The following is a 20,849-nucleotide window of genomic DNA, read 5'->3' on the forward strand; positions in this document are numbered from 1 at the left end:
AAAAGAGATAGATTTTTATTCTATAGATTTTTACAGAAATTCATAAAAAATATAAATGTTTAATATCAAAATAAATTTGCTAAATTTTGCTGATGTAAAAGTGTAACATATTAAAAAAAAAAATGCATTCAATATTAGATATTAACAATAGTGTTTACCTCTAAAACCAAATTTTTGACAAAAAACTGAGCTATACCGCAAAAAAAAGTTGCGAAAAATACTAAATTGTGAGCTGTTATGAAGAACGGAAAAGTTTTGAAGGTGCCTGACAAAAAAAAAATTATATGAGCTTGTTTTCCTGTTTGTTTTTTTTTTTATCAGTGATAAAAATTCGTTACACTCCACCAGATATGGATAAGCCACAAGTCTCACTGGTCCATCCTAACTCAACATCTAAACTCTAACAGATGTTAGCAGCTACCGTCCGCCCAATTATTTATTTAAAATATTTGTTTGTTTTAGAAGAGTATTTGAAAGAATTCTTTTTGTTACGTTCTATTTAATTTATTTTCTTACAAAAGTTTGTCTAAAAACGACTCCAAAATATGCACACAATTTGTTAGTTTTATTACATTGCAAACGTTGACATTTATTAAACAAATTCTCCCTAATTGCTTCCTTAAAAGAGTGCGGACAATGTGCAGTCAATAAATCGTCATTGTTCTTTCATTCTTTTGTAGAAGGTAACTACCTCATTACTCAGTTTATCGTGCATCATTAAAGATAAAATTGATGTAATATCTAAATGATGATTCGTGTATTTTCTACAATTAAATGAAAAATTCACTTAATCAACCTCAAAATATAAAACGAGGGTGTCTTAAATGGAAATAGAAATATTGATTTTATTGTAAATCGCAGATGTATTTTGGCAAACGCTTCAACTGGGCAGAAAATAGATAAATAAAAATCTCCACTTGAACTGGCAAAGACTAGCTGGCAAAGCTTATCATTTGCTGCAGAAATTATTTGTGCAATCCTTCAGACATAATCACTTTTCAAGGTCATCGCGCTTAAATAATGTCGCTAATAAGTACTTTGACTTATGTGGTGATTTTAAATGACTTATAAGGCTATTAAATTTAAAATTGATTTGGTGTTCATTAAACATTCTTTAAATACAAATACAAAGCTATTAAAAACTAATACTAAATGCCTTTGGCGTTAATAGCATGAACCTATAAAGTCTAATAATATAAGAACTCATAATACACCTGTCGTATAAATAAGTCTATCAAACGTAGTCTGCCCCACAAAGCGATTGAAACTCACACTTATTTTTTAGGATTGATTACCATCAAGGGTTTCGTCTTTTGAGTAAACAATATTTTACCTTTATCCATCAAACCTATTCACGACTTGAAGGTGAATTATTGCATTTTAAAAACGCTTAAAATCAAGTCCTTTGTTATTCATAACAAAAGGTGGTTATTCAGTGGGCCATTTTTGCCTTTTTTTTTTAATTAACGGTCGCTTCGGTCTTCAAAATTTAGCTCAAATGTAAACTGAGGTGTTCAATGCTTTCAAACGAAAGTGGTGTAATTTGAAAAGTTTTCAAATTCGTTATTGCTGCGTATGTTGTATAAGGGATAACACTTTAAATATTCATTAAAAATCATTTTAAAGACCATTCTATAAACATGCATAGATTTCTTTCCATTAAGCCTTGAAAAGAACGAAAATGGGCAAAAGTATTGAATTTGAATAACAAATAGTTTCACGTTCCTAATTCTAAGTTTGCTTCCATCGTACATTTACCACAAGAGAAAATCAATAAAATTGCTCCTAATAGCCGCAAATGTGCTTACGAACGACCCATAATTAATTTGAGCGGCAATTAAAAAAAAACAAGATTAAATAAAAAATATTTTTTTTTTTTTTTTGTAACAGCAATCGATCTGAGGATAATTTAAAATACAAGATACCAGGAGTGGTATTAATTAACGGCAAAGTTATAACAAATATCAAAAATCTAAAATGCCACCAAAAACAAATCATAAAATTCGCAATTTTCAATCGCGAACATAATTTCATTGAGTCCACTTACAAAAGGCCGTTGCGTGAAGCACACATACAGCACTAAAACCTCCCAATTGTCGAAAAATGTTAAATAAAACCCAAAAATTAACATTAGGTTTAATAATATTAATACTTGTCGATGTTATATGGGTATCATCCAGTGAGTTAACAAAGGTTAGCGAGTGACAAACAGTTTCTATAAATACTTTTAAATTAATCAAATTTTTCCTTTATTCGTTCATGTTAAAGTTTCTTTATGAATATGAAAGTTTTGAAAAGCCATTCTTTTGTACATACTTTAAAACTTCTCTGTTTACCATTTATTTGATGGTAATTGGCCTAATAGCTCCATGGAAGGAGTCCTGCGACAGACAAAATGCCAATTATTCGGTTGGTATATTTATTAAAGAAATCTACAATATCTTACTAAAAAATTTTCTTAACTTGCCACCAGATAATGGATCAAAGTACGGATGATGAAAATTACTATTCAACGCATGCCTCTTTGGTAGGGATACCCAGCTTTTGTTACTTTTTAATTTCAATTAATTAATTAACTAAATATTTACAGAGTGATCCCACTTTTATACCGATACGTTCAAATGGCACTCTTTCGGGAACAGAAAGTGATGACTCCAGTATACGTTCAGTGCGTTTTAGTAAAATGGCTGAAGTACGTGAAATGTCTGCTCATGAGGCCACAGAAGCTCTGATGGCTCGTCTTTCGTACGCCGCCAGTATGCGCATTAGACGTCAGAAATCTCATCATAAAACTGCTAAAACTGCATTACTCTTTTGTGTTTTAGTAAGTAATTTATATAGAATTAACTCCAACATAAATTTTATTCTCAAATTTTTAAATCATAATTGCAGTGGTTTTTTGCCAATTATCTATACCAAGTGTCGTTGGAGATGACTGAAACTGCAGTAGTCACATTATTAAGTTGTTCGTCATCACTGTTTACCCTAATACTGGCGGCATTGTTTCCTTCCTCGACAGGCGACAAATTTACAATAACGAAAATTATAGCCGTTATCATGAATATTGGTGGTGTTGTAAGTTACTCTTTTCTTTCCCTCCTCTTTAGTATTATATTTAATAAGTACCACATTAATTACTTTAATTTGGATAGTGATATCTGTGATGTATCATGTACATTTTTTAAGCAGCTCTATAAGCAATTCGATTTCGATAACATATAACACTAGAAATACCGACGTTTCGCATGAGCTTTTTCGTAACAGAAGAGATTATTTTAATCCTTTTAGTGCCGAGTCGCTGAACGGATTATAAGAAAACGAAATTTAGCACAAGTATTTACTGATCCTGATTGAACAAACGTCGACGATTTTTCGTATTTTGTTCCGTAACTTTCGATCTCGTGAACATATTCCAGAAAATCCACTACTCAAATTTTTCCCAAAACTACCGGCATATTCGCCCCAAAAATCGTAATGATAGGTTTACTAATACGTCGATAATTAAATTCAAAATCTTCATTCCAATTTATTTGTAATTGGATGAGGAATATGTCAAAGTGAGTGAGCACCAATTGGAAATAAATTGGAATTAAAATTTTATTGTTCATTACGAGCGTGTCAGTAAATCGATTCGAAAATTGTTGGACATGTTGCACATGAAGGCGGTCCTGAGGAACATGTCTGCCACAAGTTTTCGTTAATATGTTTACGGGAGAGAGAAAAAGGATGGGTGTTTTTTCGAGGTTGTGTTATTCTCTTCTATATTGTGAGTATTCATTTAAGCATATCTTGTCATTTCTTTAACTTCACAAGCTTAATCGGCCAAGGAATGTTTGTGCCAAATTTCAAAACACCGTCTTCTCTTTTGCCGCTACGGCAAGTCGACAAAAAAGAGGATATAATTGGTCCGTTTTGGTTGATTTAGCTATCGGTACCTCGAAAATTAAATTAGTTAGGGAAAACTTGATTTTACGTATTTTATAGTCTATTCATGGAGATAGATGCATTACAATTGTTTTTATGACGATCAAGAATTTAAACGCGTCAGAACGATGTACTTGCTTATTTCAGTCTTAAATCTTAAGATTTTAAGATTTTAATCTGCAAGAAATTCAACTTCTTTCTAAACAATCCAAAGTTAAATGCGTTAATGCATAAAAAAGTTTACATTTCATACTTTTGTCCTTTCATCCAAAAGTTTATTTTACAAAAATTTTTAATTGCTTACTTTTTAGTGTATTACAATGCACTTTCTATTTTCCAAGATCTTTTATTTGAAAAATACAATCGCTTCTTCGCGTTGCTTGCCGTATTTAGTATTGAATTGTAATAACCAACTTATCGTATCGCACTGTTCAAACCTTTTTGTTTGATATCCTTATAAATTGGTTTATTAAGAGAAAAATGCATCGATATGTGACATTCGCTACGGTTATTATTGACTGGTGATACTTAAACTTTCGTATTCCTTTCTCTAAGTTATTTCATTTGATATCGTCCATATTTACTATAGAATGACGAAACTTATCTCGTCGGACTCTAGTTTTCAACGCCTTTTATTTCAGCCTCTTTTATTAAGATTTTGGTTAGGAAAATAATAGTCGACCGTTTTGACTTTGTAAAAAAATTGATTGTACTACGTAATCTTTTAAAGTAATCATAAAAGTTTCGTACAGAAGGGCCTGTAATATCGAATAAAATCTTATAAGAAAATATAACTTCTCAAAATGTCTTGAAATAAAAATCGTTGTCAAAACTAATGAAATTAATATACTATAGTCAATATACGAGATTGGCACTAAAGCGAACTTCGCTTGTATGTTCAAATCCTAGTATGTGCTTATCTTGAATTTTCTTATTATTATCGCATTGAACATAAGCAAAATTTTATTTATTTTTCTTGCTTTTCATTTTAGATAACCATATCAATTAGCGATATTCATGATACGAAATTCTCACGTGGTGCTCTATTGGCTTTGTTCAGTGCATTTTTCTATGCTGCCTACTTGGTATTTGTGAAAAGAAAAAGCGATACGGAAGAGAAATTAGATATACCTTTATTTTTTGGTAAATATAATTTTTTTTTTATTTCCAGGTTACATCCGCCAACAAAACAAAACCTTGAACAATACTCTTCCGTAAACAAATGTAAAAATTTATATATATATATGTATGTAAGGATTTAAGGAATTAATAATTTCACTTTGTAAAGATATTGTTACGTAAAATGCATTTTTGCATTTAAGATTTTTAGCTGACTCCTTTTAAGACTAAGTTAATTGTGATCCTGCCCGTTCTTATATTACTATTCAACATTTTTCACTTGACTGACTTTGCCTTCTCCAAATACTTTGCTTATAGCCCCTTTTACAAGCAGTTTACCAATAACGCATTTTATTGGGACATTTCCACGCTGATCGTAATCCCTCCGCTAGTCGCCAGCTGGATGAGCTGCATGATGGAACTGTACTTGGTTTTACCATTTTTAGAGTTTAGTTTCTTGGCAAATCGGCTAGTTTTCATGCGATCTCATTTTATCAGTGGTGTTCTTTTAGTAAGCATTCGTTAATAAGTATCACATTTGCGATTTATTGAAAATGATTTCAATCGTTATTTGTGGGAGTTCCTTTAATTTGATATCGTTACTAAAATCCAGTATAACGAACAGACTGGAAGCCTTTGAGATGTGATGTTGCCGTAGAATTCTAAAAATATCATGTGCACATGGCATATACAATGCTGAAGTCCTGAGGACCTTATTTAATAGAATAGTGTAACTTAGGCAGTAATATTATGTGAAAACGTGATCGCCTATATTCCGTAATGGGTAGATAGTGAAAGAGATCACATCAAGAATTTAGACCTGAAAAGGAATTTTCAAGTCTTTCAAATCTTTTGTAAAAGAATAGACGCTATAGGTTAGGACCATACATTTACATAATTACTCGTAGTCCCCGCATTCCGCAGAAAAAGATGGAAACTGTACGTACCAATCCGGGTTTGTTTATGAAATTTTCAATTGTTCTTAATTCAAATTACTGCAACCGATCGTTGGTAAATAATTAAATAGTAGACTATCACTTGAAGAGACGTTAGAATATTAGGACACCAATTCAAAACAATTAAGTAAAGTAAGTCGGTCGCTAACTATATGATATACTATACAATATATTTATAGTTAGCATGGATTGATGTTTAATTGATACCTGATGTAATTGCAAATGGAGACTTGAGCTTTATGAATACACACCCAACATTCAACTGCGTTCTCCACTATACGTAACTTCCGCTCCACCTCCACTATATCTTTATAGCTCGCTAATTTCAACTTACTCCAACAATATTGTAAAAACGAAAGATATCTATACACATGCGACATACATGAATGTAGAGATATTTATGTAAATCTCACTCAGCACTCAGATGGGTACTCACGGGTAATTCCTTCTTTTTCTTCTACAATTTAATTTATTAAAGACTACACTAATTTTTAATGTAATGAATGAGATGAATGAGAAATTTACTTACGAAGTCTGCAATGTTTAATTTTTTTTTTCTTTTCAATAATACTTTTACGAATTTGTGACAGTTTAGAATTGCCTTAAAGCAGTGCTTCTAAAGCGTCTCTAAAAAGAAACACGTATAATATTCAGAAATTTTCCCATTACTACAATTGCTGCATTCAACCGGTACTTTCCTATACGCTACACTAATTAACAAAGACATATTAAGAATTGTTATATAGAAATGGAAATTTTTGCTTAAGTGATTTTAAAAATGTACTAGAAGCCGGATTTGAAGCTTTAATTCATTGCGTACCTCTTTTTGATGCGTTGCCTTTTTTTTGAAACGAATTTTTATTTTTGCAGGTTTTGTAGGTCTCTGGAACGTATTATTAATGTGGCCGATATTTTTCATATTAAATTTTACAAAAATCGAAAAATTCGAATTACCGAATCAAAATCAATTTGGAATATTAATTTTAAATGGTTTAATTGGTACCGTATTATCAGAAGCGTTATGGCTTTGGTGAGTTAATGTTTTAGATTTTATAACATAATAAATGGAATTAAATTTTGTTTTACTTCTAGGGGTTGTTTTTTAACTTCTTCATTGATTGGCACATTAGCCTTGTCCTTACAAATTCCGTTATCCATATTATTCGATGTCATTTTAAAAAAGAAATCTTACACTCCGATTTTTTATGCAGGTTCAATACCCATATTTATGGCTTTGCTTTTAGCGGCCATTTTAATGCGTAATGATGACACTGACCCTTTGATGCGTTTATTAAAAATAATTTATCGCAAACTATTTAGTTGTAAAAAGCCGAGCATAGTAAGGTAAGTAAAAAAACACAAAAGTAAATCAAACAATTAAACCCTACATCACTTCTACTACAAGAAATTTACACAACACCTGAAAGAACTTTAAATAGATCCAGCGTTATCATACCGATCGATTCAAAAAATAATTCTTAAATCTGCAATTTAAGCCTGTTTGTCCGCCTGTCCGTCCAGTTCTTAAGGGTTCAATCGATGGACCGGAATTTTTGAGATATTGAAATGAATCGGCGAATTTAAATTTATTCATATAGAACGGCCTGAAGAAATACAAAGTTACGACCTTTTTTTCTCATAAACGTCAGTGATTCCCGATGTTGGAAAATTGGGTCTTACAAAGTATACAATCTTATAAATATTAGAGAAGGACAAAATGTGCCACTGTTTTTGTACCACACACCACTTGTGATACCGGGGTGCACTAAGTTTGTGTGGATGTACACAAGGGCCAGAAAGCTTTTCTGTCCTCCTTGTTTTCTTGTGTCCAACCGCTAGGGCGCAATTTTTAAGATATTTTATTGTGTCGGCTCAAGAACGAATGCTATTGAAAACGGTGCGAATCGGAGCACTTTTTCGATTACTACCCACGTGCCATCTTCTTTTGAAAAGTTGTGACATGAAGGGCTGCATTAAGGGAAGTGGAAGAGGGTATTTAATTGTAGGGCTGTGTCCCACTGTAAAGTTTTTACTTGTGTTTATTTATATTTCCTTTCTTATTTGCCAGAATAAATGATGAAGAGCAACAAGAATCGCTTATAGGAAGCAATGACTGAATTTTTCGAAGAAAGTAACGTCACAAAATTGCTCAGTGTAATTCTCAGATTATAAGAAATCATTCTAGTGTTTTTATATTTTAATTTTCATTAAATAACGCACAACTTATTTTAAACCATCAAATGAATCTTTATTTTATATAATTTATTTTCTCTTTCTCGTTTAATATTCTATAATATAATTAATTACGTGATCTCTTCCGTCTCAAGTTTTAAATGTTATTTAGTTATTGTTATTTTTATTATAGTTTAATTTTTTTATTTTCTCCTTTTTTAACCCACTTTCACGATCATTGTACAAAACTGTTTCATTTGAGCTTTAGTCCCTTTTTTATATATATATGTACATATATTATATATTTCAATAAATTTTTTCCTTTTAATTCTTCTTAATATTTATAAGCCATTCTTGTTTTTTTTTTTTATTTTTAAATAAATAAAACCTTGATTAAAACAAATGAAATGGGATTTTCTCTTGATGGACCAGGACATTGAAATGAATTTTTTTATGTCATAAATTAGTTTTTAATTTTATTGTACTTCTATATCACTCATTTTCTTTACTTTAAAAAACATTTATCAAATACTAATAAAAAGATATAATTTTTTTTAATATATATATGATGATTACTTCTCAAGCAAGAATAGGAAACTATTTTGCCTTTTGGGGGATTTTTCACCGTTTTGGCGCATTTCCGTACACGACACCGCTTTTCAGTACGCGGCGCGTTGAGCAGCTTATTGGTCTCATATATTTTTTTACGTTTTTCAACTTTATTATTTTTATAATTAATTTTCTCAATAGTTAATATGCCACAAAATTTAATAATTTCTTCTTATACATACCTTCACAGTACATCCTCTTTACAGGAAACGTTTACAATAGATATTATACAGATGATTTGAATTTTACTTATTGTATACTCTACGAAATAAAGAAGATGCAATCAGTTAACCACATTCCGGATGGTATTCTAATAGTCAAATTAAATTTATGAATGCCCTTCTAGAGATAGTGCAAAAATCGGACGATCGAAAATATTTCCAAATTTTTCTAAAAGTAATTATAAATATCAGTAGAGTTTATTCTGTTCTTATGTGCGATTCTGTTGAGGTGTAATAAATTTGCGTCCAATTCAGTTCAGAATCCTGCATCGAAAATCTATCTTGTTAAGAGGTTTTATTTCTCTGGGTGGTTTATCTTATTATAAAATTTTCAAACTTCAACGCGGATTTCGTTAATGCTATTTCATCTGACTGAACTCAACCATAGGATAGATTATAAAAGTCTGTAATCTGTGGCACGGCAGAAAAGACGAGACAAAAGCGGAATATCAAAAAAAATGATGACCTATATCGTAGTTAGGTGTCATGGTAGTTCTCCTTCTGGTGAATTTTTCACCTTAACATTAGTCAAATTTTTAGAGTCGTAATAATACGTCACGTTCTTCATTTCAGTTTACCTCTTTCCCGTCTTCATTTGAATAAAAGACGTGATTCGATTTGAATTCCTTTTTTAGAATTTGAAATTAGGCTGACTTGCAAAGAAATTTATGTTTGTGACAGAAGCACGCACCAAAAATAATGAGTGAAATTTTCTTCTGTAATATATTCTAACATTGGAAAGATTCATTCGAGAATGTCTTGGCTTAATTGCTCGGGGATTCTATTGAGCTTCATGTTTTTCCCACCGATCCCCACGGTTTTATTTCAACCTAGTAAAATAGAGTGTGTGATTCTTGGCTACAGCCAAATGGACAAGTTCCAAAGAATCTCCCGCAGCCACGGTCAAAAGAATATCGGCGAAATAGTCGCCTGTCCTTCGTGGCAACCCTTTCCCAATCTCAACCACTTTCTCATTTCTCGCCCACCGTCCCTCTCTCTACATCACTCCCTGAATTTCCCTCTTTATTAACCCTCTCAACAGACCTTTTAATAATCCCTTTAATGGACTCTACATCCTATTCATTCCGTGCATTTTTTACATAAGTGTTATAACGGCCTTGTCAGCTACCTTAGTATGAAAGGGTTACTGCAGCCGTTTACTAGATTTGACAAATTTTGCACAAAAGAAGGATAGTGAAGCAGATAAAGGAGGAAAAGAGACAAAACACAAATGCGAGTAAAAAGCCATATATTTTATGTTTCATCTTTGAAATTGTCGTGTGGTTTGCTATGGCTGTAGCTACTTTTTAACATGTCATTATTTTCAATCGCCAAAAAAACCAACTTATTTTTTGGAAAATTAAAAACTTATTCTTTCTTTCAATTGCAAAGTTTTCGTATTTACTTCAAACTCGACGGGAAGGATTCATGTTATTAAACTGTACGGAAGAAACACTAATAATCTTTTCGTCATCGGCTTCGATGAAGTATACACAAATAAAAAGACCGTCTACAACCGAGCTGAAAACAGGATGCTCGGGTGCAGATTAACGCCAAAAGGAAATACGGTGGAGTACATTGCAGTCCTTGTCTTCGCCGTCCGAAGCCTGTTAATGGCTTTTAATATGCTACTGAGCGCCAAACCCACCACTACTCATAAAAGTGTTGCGGGCGAACTAGAAGGCAACATCGAACTTAAGGAGGAGATTGGCTTAGAAGTTAGAGCTGTCGTTTGCGACAGATTGGCGGGCAACAAGGTCAGAACGACAAAATTTTTTAATGGAATATAAAAACGGGAAGGAGCAGACGGCAGCAGTCATGAGATATTATTGGTGTACGGCTACATCCACATATTGCATGCACATAAAAAAAAAGCAGATGAAAACAGGCAGTTGGACTTCAACATCCAAGCGATACTTTCGCAAAGAAACGCGCCCAGCTCTGGGTTCTGGGTAGGGAGGGGCTCAATACAAACCATTTCAGTACCCCGGAGTGCCGCCGATTTAATCCAATTTTGCAACAAAGATTTATCTCATAGCGTCAATAGCGTTCTAAATCGATTATGAAGTTCCTGAATGTCAGAATTTGTTTTTAAATAAAACTTTCTAAAATTTGTAAATCCTGTTGAATGGTTATTTTTATACCGAAATTGTTTATAGAATTCAGAAAAGCACATAAGAAAATCTCATGAATCAAATTATTGAGAGTAGTTTTCGCCATTCACTGTTAAAACGCTTGCGAAAGATATGCAACAGAGGTTTGAAGCCATGTGTACAGCTCCTCATTTGATAATCCACTATCAAGTTTGGAAATGGATGGCACTCTTCTGCAATAAGTAAAAGCCTATTAACTTGAAATAGGTATTAATCTAAGTCTTTCCACATCTACTTGTGCAATTTATATGGAAATCTTAAAGGGGGAAAACTAGTACTGTAAGGCAAAGGTTGTTGATTATGATGTAAACACGCTTTCGAAGCACATTGTTCCCTTACCACGCGCAGCCGATGTAAAAAACAAAAGCAAATGTTTCAACATGTCACAACTCTCTTAATGCTCGCTGTACTGCAAACTAAAAAACGCTCGAACCGATCCGCATGTTAAATGGAAGTATTGTCCAAGCCACCAAAGAACCACATTAGTCCCGTTTGTAATCGTACAATCACCAAATAATATTTCTGAAGTTTTTTAAAAGAAATTTTGGACCTTTTCCGCGATATCCTTCTTAGGAAAATGATAATTTATTTGTGTACTCTCCGGCAGTGTGTGTGTTAGCTTTTTTGTTTCTCAAATTCAAATCGAGAACAGAATTAACTCCCTCTCCGTATCTGCAAATCATTTAAACAGCCACTGTAAAAATTTAAAATTTTCACCATAATAATTATGTTAAAGCCTTTAGACAAGATTATCTTAAATGTCTTAAATCAAGTCATTCAACGGGTCTTCCATCATTTTACAAGATGACAAATTTGCATTTTGCGTACAAGAACCAAAGCACAAAGTGTTTTAATTCGCTCGGCAAAAACTTTGGCATTCTGTTGTTACAGCCAATGAAACAGTACTTTATTGCAACAGTCCGCTACATCTTGTCGTCGCTACTTGTGTAAAAAAGTCTGGCGATTTATTGTGTCAGCCAGAATTTGTAATCCAACATCCGGTCGTTACGACGCAAATCGACTCAATAAATTACAAAGGAGAAAATTTGATTCGATAAATTTTTTTGATTTTTCCAAAACAAAATTGTTTTTAATTGGTCTAATTGGTTTTTAGTTGGTCTAAAAAAAACACGCCTTTAATTCCGGAATTCTAAGCTTTGTAAATGCTCCCTTGCTGTCTAGTGTTGATCACTTTTGATGGATGAAAAATTCTGTTAAAAGATATATGTTCGAGATTGGAGTCAGGTTTAGATCTAACTCGCACACTTGTAATACTAGCTTGTACTTTATTGCATTCTTTCTTAATTTTATTTTATTATTAAATTTATTTTTATATTAATTAATTATTTTAGAAAAATGTATTCAAAATATTTTTAAATATATTTCCATGCATAAAATAATAAAAGCAAAATGAAAATAACAGATATGATATTCATGTTACACCCATAGTTCATGAGTTTTACTTATTTTCTTTCTCTATTACGTAAACGATTTTTGGTAAAAATCTCTCAAAATTTGCTTTTTGTTTCCTTCTTCGTTATTGTGTTAATAAAATGGATCTACACTTTTAGATTATTATACCCACCAACTGAAGGAGGCGGACACCCAAAAGGAAGCTTCATAGACCCTATAATGTGTACATGTTCTGATTCTAAACCGATTAAGCCATTTCTGTCCGTCTGTGCAGTGTCTTTTAAAAATACTCTCTTTTTCTCGGTTTTTTTAGGATCAAGATGGTGGATATGAGAGATTCAGTCGCAGCCGTATACAATTTTCTTACACCATTTGTGGTATAGTATTATATTAACTTCTTGGGGATGTATGCAACACCCAATAGGACTTGAGATAGCCCGACTCTCAACGTTGATCCTTAATACGTAGAACCTTGACACGTTTAGAAAAAACCGATTTCTTAAAGAATATAATCTTAAGTGCCTCGAGCTTCTACATATAAGTGGGGATCTGAGATTTGGTCCCAGCTGAGTTAATCTTTCTTATTCATCTTTGGATGAGCTTGTGTTATTAATAATATTGAAAAAAAAAAAATAAAGAACTTTTTATAAAGGAACGAACAGTAAGAAGTAACGATTATAACGTCTAACTACGGAAATAAATAAAGAAAACTTTTCCCATAACAAATTATATAATAATGCTCTTTTTTTGTTGTTGGCGAAGAAATGAGAAAATGAAATTTCTAAACAAAAGTACAAACACTATATTGTCCACCACACAAGTATTCATGCAAGTATAACTGATTTTTCAAAATGGGGCGTTATGTGGGAGGTGGTTGAAAAAGTGGTCCTAGTGATAATACACGTGAGGGTATCAAAATTTCATAAAAACACCTTAAAAATTGCTGAACACATGAAAGTGCGGCTATCTGGAGCTTCATCGAAATCCAAATTTCCTATGGGAAAAAATTTCATATTTTTACAAGGATAACAAAACAGCCTTGACAGCGTGGAATACTTTTGATGCAGTCAAGTTAAACGCTTCCAAAATGTGGCACAGCAATTTCCCGGTATAGATGGATGGATGCACGGATGTCATGGAAACCACTGAGCTTGCATTGAGTTTTTTGAAATTTCGTTCGTTTTTTGAATACCAAACGTTTCAAGTCGATTAATTGCTATTGGTAACGTTTGCTATTAACCGCTTCGCCAGATTTCAAAAGCAAATACCAGATCATCCTTGATCTATGGTCAAAGTACGATTTCATGTTTATATACGTGGCAGTCAAGATGGATAATGCAAGCGGAACGACAACTCATTTCGTGAACTATCGGGACAAATTTCTTCTCCTTTTTCACAAATTTCCTTTCAAAACATCTTTTTCATCATTATTAGGTAAAGCGTTCTTAGGCACAATATATCTCTCACTCATCGATTCAGAGGAAATGAAAACTTAACCAAAATGTTAACGAATTGCTAGGAGAAGTTATTGGATTTCATGGTTTTACAGACAAAGGCAACCTTTTCAATTCTGCTATTTTTTTTTAATGCATATGTGCTTTCACATATACATATACATATATATATATATATATATACATATACATATAGATATATATATATACATATATATATATGTACATATCCAATGGAAGTAAATGGCGCTTTTACAGATCCAGAGTTGCCGGAGCCTAGGTTTATATAAAAGTCATTCAATGTGCGTTCTATGAATTTCATAAAGCTCGTATGATCTCGTTGCCTAGTTTTGTATTTTAAACGGAAAGCAGAGTTGAAAAAGAGCTTAATGTAAAGACTGAATTGAATTTCGCAGTGTCGTAGCAGCTTCCTTTCATTTCTCCAGAGATCTTCATTTTTTATGAAATAAAAAAATAAAAATTTGCTGCCAACTGAAAATAAGCGTCTATGATTCTCAATAGATTCTCAATAATTTGTATAAAAATTCCAAACATCTGAGAATAAGCGTCCACATTTGTTTACAATTTTTAATACTTGAACATGTATTTGTATAAAGTTATCTTCCGAAACATCAATATAGCTTTATCAGATCAATAAGAATTGCTACTACTAAATTTTTTTTGTCTTAGTTCGAGATGACAGCAAAAATAGTTTTAATGCTTGCAACATCTAAAAGAACGAAAGTGTCAGTTCAGTCCACAAACCAACTGTCATAACTGTGAAGCTATTTAACTTCATTTAAATCAATTATTATATTATCATTAGATGATTTAGTTTCATTCTATTATCATTTCATTAATATCGTTACATATTTATGGTCACTCGAATTATATGATTGAAAAAGCTACATTATTTAATTTCTTTTCATATATTATCATTATCTATATATTATCATTATTTATATATATATATATAAGCTCGCTGTGCTTGTACCTATATCCACCTTACTTACTATATGAGCCCTATCCTCAATTAAATTCAATTCAGAGACCAATTAACTTAAAAGACGCTCTGCGCATACCTGGCGTAGGAGTTTCCCTTGTGTTTGTTTTTTTCAAAACTGGTTAGCTATGCATTGCTTCACTGGCTACCTTTGTACATACATACTATCGTCGAGTATGATTTTTTACACCAATGGTGAATCGAATCCTTTTTTTAATATTGTTTTTGTTTTTACATTTTAAGGTACTTTGGGTCGTAGGCGGATTAATTTCTGGTTTAACAGGCATATCGGCAACCCCATGCACTGTAATGTTGTGCCTCGCTGCCGCTGTGGTAAGTTCTTTCTCCTAAAATGGAAAATCTCAAAGTAAATATATATCTGATAATAGCTGTATTGACTGATTTTGGTAATTTGGCCTTTGCATAAGAGAGTGGCGTAGGCTGGCACACATTGTATCTCATATACATTTGCAGTATTTGCAAGCCGCCCAACAAATTATTGAATTAGATGAAGCCAGCTAAATACGTCAAGGACTTTCGCAATCACGTAGTACTTCTTTGCAGGATATGAAAGCCATTGTGAAGACTTAGTTTAAACAAATACATTTTCAAGTATTGAGAATTGTAAAAAACATGTACGCTTATTCTCAGATGTAGGCAATTTTTAAACAAATTATTGAGAACAAGAACGTTTGCAACGCGCAGAAAGGGGCGACAAAGTATATACATTCTTGATAAGTATCATGAATCGAGTTGAGCATGTCGTCTGCCATTTACCTGTCATAGCCGATGATCTGCCATACTGGTCGGATATATTTACTTGGCGTCAACATCATTATCAGATCAAAACTCAGCATTTAGAACAACAACCCGATCAGGATAATACAATGTTGGGCGTACATGCTTCTGCCCAAGCCAGTCCATTCCCATATACGCACTATCTAATCAATTTGGCTTTTTTGGCAATATGATCGCTCTGTTCCTTTTATCCTTTGAAGAATTTGGAAAGCAACATAAACCAAGTTTTTACATCAAGCGCCTCCACTTCAAATCCAGCTGCCGGTCCAGCTTCGATTAATCCATCGGTTAAAGCTACCCCTCCCATGTGGCGATGTTCGAAAGTCATGCACGTACAAAGGGAAATTCATCCGATTATTTTGAGTTCTTTAGAAGGCATTGTCGGTCAAATAGTTTGATTTAGAGAGAGTTTATTTATTTATTTATTTATTTATTTTAATTCTGCTTATACTAGAAACTCAACTAAACAAATAACAGTCGAGTTCAATTGGCTCATAACGCAAAACTTATATTAATTAATAATAAAATTTAGTATAAGTATAATAAAACAAATAAGAAGAAAAAAAAAAAGAAAAAAGAAAAGAGCCACACTTACAACCGGTACAGGATCAAATTGCAAATGAACCCCTAAATCATCGCAAACATGCATAAGCTTGGCAACCGATAATAATTAACAATAATTAATTTTCGAATCGTAACGACTTTTTAAGGTTAAAATCTAGTTTAAGTACAACTTAGGTATATCGCGCGTATTAAGCAATGTTGCTTTAATGGACTTTAAAGAGTCCGATAACGAGAATAAGTGGTAGACGTCATTTAGGTTCTTGCAAACCACTCTGAGCGATTAAACAGCTTATAATTAAATTTACACTGACTAAGCTTAACCAAGATAAAGTGCCTAGAGAAGCGGTTAGGGACATTAAAGCTTATTTCACCAAGTAATGAAGGCGTGTCAATAGCACCATTTATTACTTTGATTACAAAGGAAACCCCAAGAACAAATCTACGTTTCCCCAGCGACGGTAAGGAAAATAGAAGCAACCTGTTTTCATAGGATGGAAGAGAGGCAATTGGATCCCAACCCAAATTTCTAAGGGCAAACAGCAAGAATTGCTTTTGAACAGATTCAATTGAATCTACGTAGCACCTATATGAAGGAGACCACACAAGAGAGGCATACTCAAGTATAGGTCTAACCAAACACATGTACAGCCTTTTTGTAATGTAAGGATCATCAAGCTCTTTGGACCACTTTTTTATAAAACCAAGCGCGGACCTAGCTTTGCTTATCGAGGGCTCAATAGGCAAGTTGAAACGTAACCTATGGTCAAATAGAACCCCTAAATCTGTGATCGAATCGACAACCCCCAACGTATGCGAATCTATGAAATACTGAGTAATGAATGACTTTCTTCTTGAGAAAGAAAGCTTCTTACATTTACTCAGATTTAGTTTCAGGACATTCAAAGAGCACCATGCAACAAAATTATCCAAATCACCTTGAAGCTGATGTGATTGCGATTCAACAGAGAAGGAAGAAAACAGTTTCACATCATCAGCATACATTAAGATCTGGCTGGAATTAACCACCGATGGGAGATCGTTAATGTATAAACTAAATAAAATGGGACCTAAGTGACTTCCTTGAGGTACGCCAGACGTAACGGGGAATTCATCCGAGCTAATGGAGTAAAACAAAACTCTGAGGGATCTAATGTGCAGATAAGAGCTTATCCATTTCCAGCGGCTTGGAGTTTAAAGATAAGTAGTCTATAGTTAACCATATCAAATGCTTTGCTTAAATCAGTGTAAATAACATCTGTGCGAGAGCCACTAGAAAAAGCCTTGAAAACATGACAGGTAAACTCTAACAAGTTGGTGACTGTAGATCGCCCTTTCCAAAAGCCGTGCTGGTGCGAAGAAATATACGAATTAATGGCAAAGGTCAAATGCTGAGTCACAATTCGCTCGAATAACTTGGGCAAGACACTCACTTGGCTACGCCTCTGTAGTTCTCAACAAATTGTCTACTTCCACTTTTGTGGATAGGAATAAGGAAACTACTCTTCCAACATGAAGGGAAAACACCTAAATACAAGGACATGTTAAAAATCTTTGAGATCACACCACATAACTCGACAGCGCAAGATTTAAGTACACATGATGGAATTCCATCAGGTCCAGGCGCACAACTATATTTTAGCGAGCTCAACCCTTTAAAAACGTAATTTTCCGAAATAACCACTTTAGGTATTGAAACCGAGTTAGTTATAGGATATGGGTAGTTTGCTGATAAATCGAAATTAGCAATCGAAAAGTTTCGTCGGAAATACTCAGCAAATAGATTTGAGATTTCAAAATCATCCGAGGAATCAGAGCCATTAAAAGAAACATGAGAGGGATATTTGGATATTTTTCTTTTAGAGTTAACAAATTTAAAAAAGAATTTAAGATTAGCAAACAGAGAGGATTTAATGAACTGAAGGTATCTGCAGTAGTAATGATGGTTGAGGGAGTTAAATCAAGCGACATAGTCGAGCGCAGAGCCACTTTTCGAATATTTTTTGAATAGCGAGTTTTTTCTATTCTTGTGATATTTAATTGTCTTATTAAACCACGGAGGACACCTGCTTCGAGGTCGACAATGCTTGATCGGAACAGATGCAGCAATAGCTAGATTTAATGTATTGTACAACGATGACAATAAGCTTTCAATACTACCGGTTGAGAAATCAAGCCTCAAATGTGAAAGACAATGTTTTAGTAATACAATATTGATTTTATGAAAATCATAATATTTATTTAAAAAAGTTTGATTTGGCACATTAAGGCAATTCAACAAACCATCATTCATATGATGAAAGGAAATGCATATTGATGGATGATAAGGATCCTCAGGTAAACTAAAAGGTGAACAACGATTTACGTAAATCTCGGGAAAATTGGCAAAGTAGAGATCAAGCAGTCTACCATTACAATTAGGGGTACGATTATATTGACCCAAATTATGATCAAAGAATTCACTAAAGAACACAACAACCCTATCAGACGTTGAAGTAGGAACCAAACAGCCAGAATTATCAGTGCTACACCAAGTGACTTGAGGCAAATTGAATGCCACGACCAAATCGCTCGGTCTAGATCGCTTGGCCACTTCGCAAATGAGGGCAGCGTGTTTCTTGTAAATGGAGATATCAGAATTTGGGGGAATATAGGAGCAGGTTATAAATATATGTTTATCAGGCATATTCGCACGAATAGCGATAAATTCAATGTCAGGAGAAGGGGGAAATTCAATTAAATTGGACGGGACTGACGCAGATATGGTAATTAATACACCACCACCAATGCGATTCACTCGATCATTTCTAAAGACTTGGAAAGAATTATGAAAAAGTTCTGACGAATGAAGATCGGATTTTAGCCAAGTTTCAGTGAAGGCCAAACAGAAGAACTCTGTGTTCACTGAATTTAGAAAAGTAGAACGAATTTTTGAACATTTGATAATGAGAGATTATGATATATATGAGATAACATTTTGATAAATGAGAGATAATGGGCCTGAAGAAACATTTAGCTTTTTGAAGGCGACAAGACTATTGCTTTGGTATTACGGGGACGATCTCGAGGAATAAATTCCTTAATTAAGGATCCTACTGGCCGTAGTGGTTTGTTTAACAACATATCATTGTTTTCAGTCGGAACTAATATTTTAAAAGAGGAGATTGCCCGAGATTGAGAAGGAGCCATTTTGAAGATGCTAACGCGCTTCAAGTTGACTGATGGGACTTTCGCCGCCAGATAACTTTTTATGTTATCCACCGAGGTTTCAGGTGCCAGTCTTGACACAAATATAGCTTTTCTGGGAGGAACTGCCGTCAAGCAAATGTCATCACTTGGAACAGGAGGGGGTTCACGATAGGAGAGTTTAGAGTTGGGGAGAATATAGATGGGGTTATCGCCCTTGTACCGGCAGCTTGTGAAACTTGCCCAGCCTGGTGACCAGCATTCACACGCGAACAGCCAGGGGGAGAGGATGATTTATTTTTCACTTCATTACTTTTAGGCGATGGCGCTTGGTTAGAATGAGTTGCGGCTCAGGGCGGAGATACCATTGCCACTTCGGCGTAGCTTAAAACCGACGGACTTGCCGGTTTGTTTGTAACTGTTTTGCTACCAACCGACTCAGCAATATCGGAAACATTACTGTACATTTTAGAGTTAGAGGGAACGGTAACTTGTACCAACGAACCAGATTTGGAGAAACCCAGAGGTGACGTCCTACACGCTACGCTACGAGTAGAAGATGAGTGCCCAATAAAACGACACACATCAAACCTAGACCTAATTAGCTCAAACTTTTCCCACAAGGAGCCGAGATTTCTACTCAATTCCGAGAAACCATTACGCGCCTCCGTGAAAAGTTTCTAAAAGTCAATGTCCCGCTGCCTACAGTCAGGACATGACCATCTTAAGCCTTTAGACGGGTCACCGACTGCGTCAGCAGCACGGCCGAGAATACCGGCGCACTTTGCGTGACCAAAGCGCTTGCAGGGCCAACAAGAAACGAATCGATCAGATTCCGGGCCCGTTTTCGCCCGACAAGGTGTGTATAAACACTCCATGTCCAGTCAAAAAGACAGTTGTGGACTATAAAGAACAGACAGAAAAACCGCAAAAAAAAAAAAAAATTCTCAACATAAAAATTTATCAACCAATTTGTGCAAAACTTCTCTGTTACGTTGACACTGTAACGAGAGATCAATAGCAAAATAAACTACAAACACCGAAAAAATAACCAGAGAAAAAGAGAGAAAACAAAAAAAAAAGAGAGATTTACATCAGAGCTCAAAATTTTTGTTTGCAAAAATCCAATGAATCAAAGCGTACAGAAAAAATATTTCTTTTACTTTGAATTTACTCACTTTCTTCTCAAAGTATATTATAAATTCACACACTATAAGGCAAAATAGCCACGAAATTCAACAAAAGATTAAAATATTAATTGCCGAAACAAAATATAGACG

General features: G+C 33.8%; 1 protein-coding gene across 2 annotated transcripts; it reads left to right on the forward strand.

Annotated features, from left to right (window-relative positions):
• On the forward strand, positions 1-8,343 carry LOC119641251 (solute carrier family 35 member F5). Of its 2 annotated transcripts, none has more exons than XM_038039828.1 (10): positions 1-261; positions 1,891-2,193; positions 2,269-2,409; positions 2,474-2,527; positions 2,591-2,824; positions 2,893-3,075; positions 4,917-5,067; positions 6,870-7,029; positions 7,092-7,343; positions 8,068-8,343. In XM_038039828.1, the coding sequence occupies exons 2-10, from the start codon at positions 2,104-2,106 to the stop codon at positions 8,114-8,116; spliced, it is 1,314 nt and encodes a 437-aa protein (XP_037895756.1). In that variant the 5' UTR covers positions 1-261; positions 1,891-2,103; the 3' UTR covers positions 8,117-8,343. The 2 variants fall into 2 exon arrangements, with proteins under 2 accessions (XP_037895756.1, XP_037895757.1); XM_038039829.1 differs by lacking the exon at positions 1-261 and adding an exon at positions 1,314-1,573.
• The last annotated feature ends 12,506 nt before the right edge of the window (positions 8,344-20,849 follow it).

Source organism: Glossina fuscipes, unplaced genomic scaffold (genome assembly GCF_014805625.2).
Source record: "Glossina fuscipes isolate IAEA_lab_2018 unplaced genomic scaffold, Yale_Gfus_2 147, whole genome shotgun sequence".
NCBI classification, from domain to species: Eukaryota; Metazoa; Arthropoda; class Insecta; order Diptera; family Glossinidae; genus Glossina; species Glossina fuscipes.

What these genes read in the sequence shown, in the direction of transcription:
- LOC119641251 (XM_038039828.1), top strand. Translation starts at nt 2,104, where the DNA reads ATGTTAAATAAAACCCAAAAATTAACATTAGGTTTAATAATATTAATA. An exon ending in TCATGAATATTGGTGGTGTT is followed by an intron (nt 3,076 to 4,916) that starts GTAAGTTACTCT and finishes TTTTCATTTTAG; the next exon opens with ATAACCATATCAATTAGCGA. An exon ending in TCAGAAGCGTTATGGCTTTG is followed by an intron (nt 7,030 to 7,091) that starts GTGAGTTAATGT and finishes TTTTACTTCTAG; the next exon opens with GGGTTGTTTTTTAACTTCTT.